This window comes from Myotis brandtii, unplaced genomic scaffold (assembly GCF_000412655.1).
Source record: "Myotis brandtii unplaced genomic scaffold, ASM41265v1 scaffold149, whole genome shotgun sequence".
NCBI lineage: Eukaryota > Metazoa > Chordata > Mammalia > Chiroptera > Vespertilionidae > Myotis > Myotis brandtii.
Window position 1 is genome coordinate 1496476 of NW_005355385.1, and position 9761 is coordinate 1506236.

General features: G+C 43.3%; 1 protein-coding gene across 3 annotated transcripts in view; it reads left to right on the forward strand.

Annotated features, from left to right (window-relative positions):
• The window catches only part of KDM4C (lysine (K)-specific demethylase 4C), a 335517-nt gene that overhangs the window by 273023 nt on the left and 52733 nt on the right, over positions 1-9761 (forward strand). For all 3 annotated transcript variants that reach the window (XM_014535707.1, XM_014535708.1, XM_014535709.1), the window contains one exon: positions 2885-3070. In XM_014535707.1, the coding sequence (XP_014391193.1) occupies positions 2885-3070 (186 nt within the window). The remainder of the gene's footprint in view (positions 1-2884; positions 3071-9761) is intronic.

The following is a 9761-nucleotide window of genomic DNA, read 5'->3' on the forward strand; positions in this document are numbered from 1 at the left end:
CATTCACAGTCAAAGTTGAAGATGTTCCTGAGACAGCACAAGAGGAGTTCATTGAACTTATTAACAACAATGCAGTGAGAACTGATTTCTCTACAATGCCAGTTACAAAATTCTGGACCAAGTGTTTGCAGTCATATCCTGTTCTGTCTATGACTGTGTGCGCCTTCTTCTTCCATTTCCAACAACATATGTTTGTGAAACAGGGTTTTCCAGCTTGTTGGTTATCAAGTCTAAATACAGAAGTAGACTTGTTGTGGAAGATGATCTTCGTTGTGCTCTTGCAAAGACTGTCCCGAGAATTTCTGATCTGGTGAGAAAGAAGCAATCTCAACCTTCGCACTGACGTTGGCTTTTTACGCATACTGTTGCAAAATGTAGCAATGTAGTTTACTGTTGTTATATTAAGACTGTTACCCATGCTACACCATGCTTCAAGACAAAATTTCATTTATTTGTAATTAGAAATAAATATTTCACAATATATAATTACATATTGTTTTTGTGATTAATCTCTATGCTTTAATTATGTTCAATTTGTAACACTGAAAATACATCCTGCATATCAGATTCATAACAGTAGCAAAATTACAGTTATGAAGTAGCAATGAAAATAATTTTATAGTTGGGGGTCACCACAACATGAGGAACTGTATTAAAGGGTTGTGGCATTAGGAAGGTTGAGAGCCACTGGTCTAAGGGAAAAGAAGTCAGTGCACCTGACTAAAGAGTCAGGTATTTCATGGTTTTAAAATTCTTGTGACACATCGGTTGAAAAATCGCTGGTCTATAGTTAGGTCAACTTTCTAAGGATCCGGGTTTTATCCTTAGAAATGACCACCTCTGGTCTTCCTAGGAAAGGAGGCACTTTCCTTACTAGATTCCAAGCATTGGATCCTCCTGGGTTTAAGTATATTCTTTCTGTCGCCACCCTTTCTGGAAGGCCTCCATTTAATAAGGAGGTGATGGTGGAGGAGGCTGAGAGTTACTAATTCATTAATTACTTAAGTCATAATACTCTTTCCCACTCCTAAGTCCTGTTTAATTAGGAAAATAGGAAACAAGTTCTCATTTTATACATCTGTTACTATCTGAACTTATCAAATGCTGACCTCTGTGATTAGGCTCTTAAAGATTGTCTAATTATGCCTGGGGCTCCAGGTATGAGTTTTGCTAATATATCTGTCATCACATTTCAAATGATTAGAATTGTCAAAAAGATACCAACATACCAAGAATTACCAATAATGTATTGAAACTGATATAAAAAATATATTAAGATACTAAATAATGCTTTTATTCATATTATAATGGGTCTTGTTTAGTTCTGTGGTGTGTTCTCTCTCTATTTCTGTAATTTCTTAATTAGCTAAGCTACATACTTACCCCTCTCCCCACTTAGATTTTTTAAAATTGTACATTAAATCCAGATGTATAGGAGGATCCGATAAATGCCCGGGATGCAGGACTCTTATGCAGACAATTGAGAGAGAATACTGCTCAGACAGACCATGAAGGGCCTTTTTTAAGCTTTCCTCTTCCATCTCATACTGTTCCTTTTTTTCTAGAATGTCTTGGAGATAAGGAGATGCCATTGAAGAACATTACACAGGGGGTGACATAGGATTTATGTTGTAAAGACATCACTCTGGCAGGCCTGGAGAAGATGAATTGAAATGGAATGAAATAGAAGAGGGAGAGACCAGTTAGGAGGCCATTACTATGCTGGGCAAGACACCATGGGCAGAGGCAGAGGCAGTGGCAGTTGGTATAGATGGGCAGAGAGAGATCAAAGCAAGATTAAGGTACAGAATCTATAAGACTGAAGTGGCTGATTAGATGTGAAGGCAAAGAAGAGTTAGAAGTTAAGTGCACATTGATTCTTGCAGCTCTGTGATAAAATATTACAGTCCCCAAAAGGCATTGAGTTTAAGTATCTTTTTTTTTTTTGTCCCAGGAAGGAAAATGTACCTATAAAAGAAGAACAGTTACTCTAGAATTTGATCAGATTGCAGGCCTTTTTTATCCTTAGGAATGAAAAGTGAGCGTTTCGATCATTCTGTTCCTTTTTTCAGAACCTAACCTATGTTGTTCTACAATCAATATTTTTTCCTAACCCAAGTATTGGTTCACAGATCTTATATATAGTAAAGCTGTTTTATTTTTCCCATCTCTCATAAGAATTGTACTGATGATGTTTAGTGCTAATTGTATGCAATTTAATTTTCAGATTGTAGTAATCATTATTGCTGTTTTTATTTTCATTCTTCCCCAGGCTTAGTCAGCTGTAGATATTCAACAAAATTATGCCCTTTGGGATGATTTTCAATATTCTCACTTTGGGAGGCATATTTTTGTCAGTCATGAAGGGTTAGGATTTGGATTATTAAACACTTGAACCCCAAGTTTCCACATTGGACCATTTAACATTTTTACATTTTCTTGCAAATGGAAAACTTAGTCCATATGTGTGCTATTTGGGCACCTTTGAAGACCTCATCTAATTCAGGCGGTGTGTGCCTGTCCTCCAAACCTACGTTCTATCTCTTGATGTACAAAAAGGCCTGCCATGCAGGAAATACAGGAGAAGTAGCTTCAGCTTTCATGGGCGCACTCTTGGGCCTTGCCTCAGCTCTGCTCCTGGAGAACCATGTACAGAAGGGCTTGGCTTTTCCTAACCACAAGAAGTATTTCAACATGTCTGGGAGTATGTGACCGAAGCAGTGTGTTTTCTTGAAAGTGTTGCTGTCACTACTTGGGCCCCTGGAGGGTCAGGGCTTGTTGATGTAATGAGTTTTCTTCATCTCTAATAGCTATTATTCTGTGAAGTGTAGAAATTGGCTGTTAACAGAGTGAATTGATGCTCTTCTTTGTTTTAACTCTCCAGAAATGCATCTTCTGCAGATACCGGGTTAAGAAGGTCTCTGGAGCCTGCATCCAGTGTTCCTACGGCCGCTGCCCGGCCTCCTTCCATGTCACATGTGCTCATGCCGCAGGGGTGCTGATGGAGCCTGATGATTGGCCATATGTGGTGAACATCACATGCTTTCGACATAAGGCCAACCCAAATATGGTAAGGCCTGCTCTCCCTTCCCAGGTGCCAAGACTGTGTATGAATTCCCTCCTAGGCCAGCATGTTCTACTTTGTAATGTTATTCATTGTTGACATGTCTAGACTTGAGGTGTGGGTTTCTGGAGGGCAGGGATTGTACAATATTATTTACTCATATTTGCCCAGGACCAGTCAGTGTCTGGTGCATGTTACACACATACATATTTATTGAGTTGAATGAGTGAATGAACGAATGAATGAACAGGTGAAACTCACTATGCTTGTTCTGGTTTTGGATTTGTGTACAGGGCTGCTGAATGTTATGCAGGTTGTGCACTGCAGTATTCAGGGTGAGGGTGAGACCATTTCTGGGACGGAGTGATGTGAGAGCCCTTATTCCACCTTAGATTATGTGGTGCTTAATCTACACAACTGTACACTCTGGCCTTCGGGGTTTATTTCATCTCTTCTAGAAGAAACAAAGAGAGCAACACAGTACAGCGAGAGGGGTGGTCATGCACATTGGGGGCCTCGCTGCCTGAGATGGGATAAACTAAGCGAAGCATGAGGCCCTGGGAGGGGTGATGGCAGTCTCAGTAAAGCGGAAATGTTGAAGAGAAGTTTAGAGATCGATTTCTTCTGCCTTGACCATCTCACTCAGGACAGTACCTATTTCTGGGGAAAGAGTGTTTGCAACCAATAGCGTGTGAATTTAACTATAGTTCAGTTTACCTGTCCTGAGTGAGTGGAGTCTTTCCTCTGTTTTAAATGCTTAGAAATGTTAGGACAATGTAGAGAGAGTTGCTGTGTTCCTGTTATCTTTCCAGTTCACCGTAATTGTTTTCAGTTGCCAGTGAGGAGGCTAAAGCATTGTATCAAAGCTCAGCTTCACTAATTTGCTGCCCTTTGTTACTCCTGGGAGGCTTGGCCACAGACTAGTTGCAGCCTAATGTGCTTGTCCTATGTCTCTAGTAACCTCCTGTGAGCAGCCTGCCAAGTCATCAGCATGGGCTTGGGGAGCCATGACCCACACAAGTCTCCCAATTTTTTTTTTTTTTAACAATTCCAGCAACTTCCATGGGTGTCTTGAGAGATTCTTAATGTCTGTGGGTTGGGACTTACTCTGTGGGGTTGTTCCAGTGTTACCATATTGCATCGCTCTGGTGCTTTGCTATTTACAATGTCCAGTTAGTAGCATTACCTCATTAGATGTCATGGGGGGATGCATCTTGAGATGTAAATGAGGTCATGACTCTGGAGTCAGAGCAGTTGATGTTCACACCTCGATCCTGCCAGTGGGAACACACGTGCACCTTATGCAGGTTTCTGTCTGCTCCTGAGTTTCCTCCCATACAAACAATGGCTGCGTACCTCCCCATGTGCTTTTAGACCACAGCACAGAGTAAGCCCTCAGAAAATGGGAGTGGCATCACTGCTTTCTCTTTTTACGACGACCACTACTACTGCTGGTTTCGGTGCTATAGTCCTGTGGGAACTGGGATAAGAAACCTAAATTCAGAGAAGCTCAGTTCCTTGCCCAAATAGATTCAGTTAATGAGCGGCAGGTGCTGGTATGTGAATGCATTCCAAACCTCAAACCTCGAATGGTGGGATCATACATTGCCATTTTAATATTCCAAAGTTCTGTGGTTACTGATGATTATATTGCCGTTGCTATTAAAGAGATCCAGGTGTTTAATCAGGACCTTGTTCCTCTGAAGCGTGATGTGTGTGGTTCAGTCAGTTTGTGTTACTAATGTTCCATAAATGATGATGAAAAAGAAAATATTTAATTTTGAGGTGATTTAAAAACTACTCTCTATTCTTCCCTTTGAGCATGGTATGCTTTGTAAGGGCAGGGAAAACATCACATAATTTGTAACATCACATGTGGCAATTTTTTCTTATGAGGGAAGAATTTTAATGTTTGTAAATTGCCTTTGCAAAGTTCTCTAGTGGGAAGCACGATGAGCACAGGATTTCTGAAAATATATTCCCGTTAGCTCTTATTTACTCAGTATTCTTCAGTTAGATTCCAAGTATGGAGTCCTCCCCTAAATGTGTGACAGCAACTCCAGGGAGGAGCATTGTGATTGCCCCTGTTGCATTCAACGTTCTTTCCTTTTCAAGCATAAAGAAGTCCAAATTTACTCACGTGTTTCTCCTTGTGTAAACTGTGAATGCTAGGGCATATGCTCCCAAGAGTCAGAACTATGGTTTGTCTATGTCCTCAGCCATTGCTCTTTGGGAGTAATGAGCAATTGCTGAATCATAGCAGTGAGTACTATTAACATCAAGCTGACTTGGCACCCTAACCCTGTCTTTTTCCAGAATAGAGGATGCTTGTACAATTTGGGTGAAATGAAGTATAAAGCTATAGTTACTTCAATAGGACCTCCATTTTTACTCATTTGGGAGTTTTTGCCCCCACCCCCTTTTTTTGTTTCTTCCAGTTATTTGCATTTTGCATCAAAAAGACCATCTTAAGGCAAATTATAGTTTTCCTTTAATACCATAAATTATTTTATTTTTTAATATATTTTTAATGGACTTCAGAGAAGAAGGGAGAGGGAGAGATAGAAACATCAATGATGAGAGAAAATCATTGATTGGCTGCCTCCTGCACTCCCCCTACTGGGGATCGAGCCCACAACCCAGGCATGTGCCCTTGACCGGAATCGAACCTGGGGCCCTTCAGTCTGCAGGCCGACGCTCTATCCACTGAGCAAAACCAGCTAGGGCACAAATTATTTTAAATATACTGGCTTATTCAATGTTATTGAGCTTTGGGTGTAAAAGATAATGGTGCATAATGTTATAAAAAATGCATGTACTCTTTCATTAAACAGTAAGCACATTCTGTAATTTTAAAAAAATACTATTTGAAAAAATAGGTAGTTTTCATATTCTTAAAGGTAGAAAGAAGTATGTAACGAAAGTTCACAGATAATCATTTTCATTTTAATCATCACAGGTCCACCATAGGGGTGCACATGTGCAGGAGAGTGGTAGGTCTCTCTTGACACAGAGCAGAAGAGATGAGAAGAAGCAGGAAAGCTAGTGGGGAGGTGATGGCCTGTTGCAGGTGATAGGAGAAGGGGAACTGGATTTCCAAGTGGCCATGTCAGGGGTGAGGAGAAGCACCTTAGTTCTAGAGACCTGTTGGAGGTAGCCTCACAGGCCTTAGTAACTAATCAGGTGTGGGAGGGGGAAGGGAAGTCTCCAAGAGACAACCAGATAATGAGAACTAATCACTTGTGAGAGTTTTATCTGCTTTCAGTGTGGCCTTCTAATGCCAGTGAGCTTGCCGTGGCTTCAAAGGGTTGACCCATCCAGTGCAGCTATGGGATGATTCCATCCTTTCTTTCCCTTTTTATTTTACCTCCTTTAGTTTGGAGCTCAATCCCATAGCTTGAATATGTCCCCTTTTAGTTTCTCTTCCATACTTTTTAGAAAGAGAACCAGAATTTAGCTCGCAGTCATCTAACAATGATAAGAATGGTGCCATTTCCACAAACTCTCTTCCCATCTCCAGATCTCGGCTTCTTTGTGTTTAGCTGGCAGTGGAATTGTTTTGGTGGTGGTTACTTTTCCTATAATGATTTAGATTTTGCTAACTTCCATTCTGTTTAGTAAAACTGATATGACCAACTATTCTCTGATCAGACTTGTGTATATTGATCTGCTATTTGTATATGGGTTGTTTCTTCTACATGAGTTATTTTCCAGATACCCTGCTGAATTTGTACTGATATTGAAAAACAGAGAGAATTCTGATCAAAGCAAAGTCTGGGGTAAAAAATTCTTAGCAAGGATTAAGAAAAAAATATTATAGTGACTCAGGCCTGAATCTGATCAATCTTCTTAAATTAAACATACATTTTAAAAAGAGAAGAAATCCTTCACCTTGTTATCAATAGAAGTGGTTTGTTGAGATCTCAATCCATTTGTGCCAGATGATAAAAGTTAAGGCCTGGCTTGCCTGGGAGGAAAATTTTTAGCACAGGCATTTTTTAATATTTACATCTGGAAACAGTCTTTTCCTTGCTCACTTTATCAGGTAAAGAATCAGGTAAAATTAGTGAAGATAGTGTTTTTCTAAATTTTATTGAGATAATTAAGTGCATCCCATTTTAAACTTCTGCACTCTATTTAATATGCCTTGTTTTCCTTTTTTACTTCCCCTCCTGTAGTGTTTTCCACAGGCGGGCTGGGTCAGGAAGCCTAGAGCCTTTCTCCCCGGCTTCCTGTCAGTAGAACAGGCTTGAGTGGATCCGCAGCACATCCCCGTGCACTGGGCTCAGTTCCCGTTGGGGCCCATTGTTCTTGCCCTTTTAGTCAGTGCAGTTAGAGAGAGCCAGGGAGTCTCACTGTGGGCCATCCTGCCTTCTGTGGGGCCTTGGCTGTTCAGTCACAGGCCTGGCTGTGGGGGACGCAGGAGAAGGTCCAGGACACTGTCCCCAGAAGGTCCTCACAGTAACCTCACAGCCGGGGCCAGAGGCTCTTCGACCTCCTTTGAGCAATCTTCAGCCACGCCTTCCATCCTTCCCCCTTTTCCAGATTCCTTTCAAAGCCTAGTGTCTTGGTAAGGGTTTTTGTGCCAGTCCCCATCTGGGCACCAGCTGCAGCGGTCCAGGCCCATTTCTGATGCTACAGTGTTTCAAGGGGTGTTGAATTTGTGGCAAGAGAAAACAGATGCCTCCATTGCAGATTCCAATGTTAATCAGCCAAGGATACAGAAACTGATCAGAACGTGGAGACCCCGCAGGCAGAGCAGAGGCGGAGTGCTGGGTGGCCCGGGGTTGGCTGCTACGGGATCTGAGTGGAAGCTGTCTGTGCTTTGCTACCATACTCTTGCTCTATATTAGGGGTTTACACCTTCATTCTGGAAAAATTTACTCTTAACCATCTAGGCCTTACCATTTAAGGAAAGTTTTGCAAGTAGTTGACTCTTGCATCAGACACAGGCCAAGGCCACATACCTATTTGGGAGCAGAAAGCAGTCAGTTCCCAGGTGACTCAGAATATTATCTTTGCCTTTAAATACAGCCTTTCACCAGACTCTGATTTCTTATCCTTTAATCTGTTTGGAGAAAAAATAATGTATTTCAAGTGTGTACTGTATTACAGTGTAACTAGAGGCCTGGTCATGAATTTGTGCATGGGTGGGTTCCCCTGGTGTGGCCTGCGGGGATTGGGCCGAAACTGGCAGTCCAATGCTTCCTGCCACCCCTGCCTATCCCAGCCCCGCTGCACTTGTGCGGGCGCTCGCCCAGTCAGTCCTGATCAGGAGAGGCTCACACTTTTGCAGCGGTGCTCGCCAGCTGTGAGCCCTGCGTCTGGTGCCTGACCTGAGGTGGGTCGGGGTCGGGGGAACCGGGATGCGATTGGCCTTCTGGGCCGGCGGTAGAACGCCCTTGCCCACCTGGGATCCGGTTCCGGATCCATCCTGCTGACGTTTACACTGGTTGTTGGGAGCCATCTGTCAGCCGCTTTTATATCGTTTCTTCCTTGTGGAGCGTCTAGGGAGGGGAAGTGGCTGCAGTGCCCAAAGCCAGCTTCCAGGAGGCCAGGGGCACTGTCAGGATCATGCTGGCGGCGCCAGTTCGTCAGTGCCTGACCCGTTCTCCGGAGATTAGACCTGCAGGACTACCGAGGGAGTGAGTGGCTGCTGCCGGGATGGTGGGCCACCTGGACGGGTCGTTCAGCCGAGTGGCACTCCCACTGTGGGAGCGCACTGATCACCAGGGGGCAGCTCCTGCATTGAGTGTCTGCCCCCTGATGGTCAGTGCGCTTCATAATGACCAGTTGATCGGTTGTTTGATCGCTTAGGCTTTTATATATATAGATATAAATATAATAGACTAGAGGCCCAGTGCACGAATTTGTGCACCAGTGGGGTCCCTCTGCCTGGCCTGTGGGATTGGGCCGAAACTGGCTCCCTGACATCCCCTGAGGGGTCCCAAATTATGAGAGGGAGCAGGCCAGGCCAAGAGACCCCACCAGTGCACAATCGGGCTGGGGAGGGACGTGGGAGGTTGGACAACCGGGGAGGGGTCGAGGGAGAGCTCCAGGGCGTTCCTGGCCTGTCTCACTCAGTCCTGATTGGCCGGACCCCAGCAGCAAGCTGACCTACTGGTCAGAGTGTCTGCCCCCTGGTGGTCAGTGCATGTCATAGCAACTGGTCGACTAGTTGATTGTCTGCTCCCTGGTGGGCAGTGCACATCATACCGAGTAGTTGAGCTGCCTTAGCATATCATTATCATATTACACTTTGATTGGTTGAATGGATGACCGGACACTTAGCCTATTAGGCTGTTATTATATAGGATATAATAATATAATATAAATGTGTAATATATTGTACAAAATGTAGACTGTCTTACTTTAACTTTTTATTCTGGCCTTGTAAAACTACAAATTCTGATTTTTAAAAAAACATTTCAAGAAAAATCTGTGACTTGAGGCAGGTATTTGGCTTTATCACAAGAGACCCTCATCAGAATCAGGAGCCTCGGCAGTGCTGTGCTTCCCACTGGGCTCTGTTATTCCCCTACAAAGTGCATGTGGAGCCAGCAGACCTGGGGCTCCACTGTGAGGGCCAACTGCCTGAGGAATATTTACAAGGCACACTTGATACTCAGCAAGTTCAAGGACCACACATACGGAGGGAAATCTAGTCTTCCATTCCAAGCACAACTTACTTGGTTGC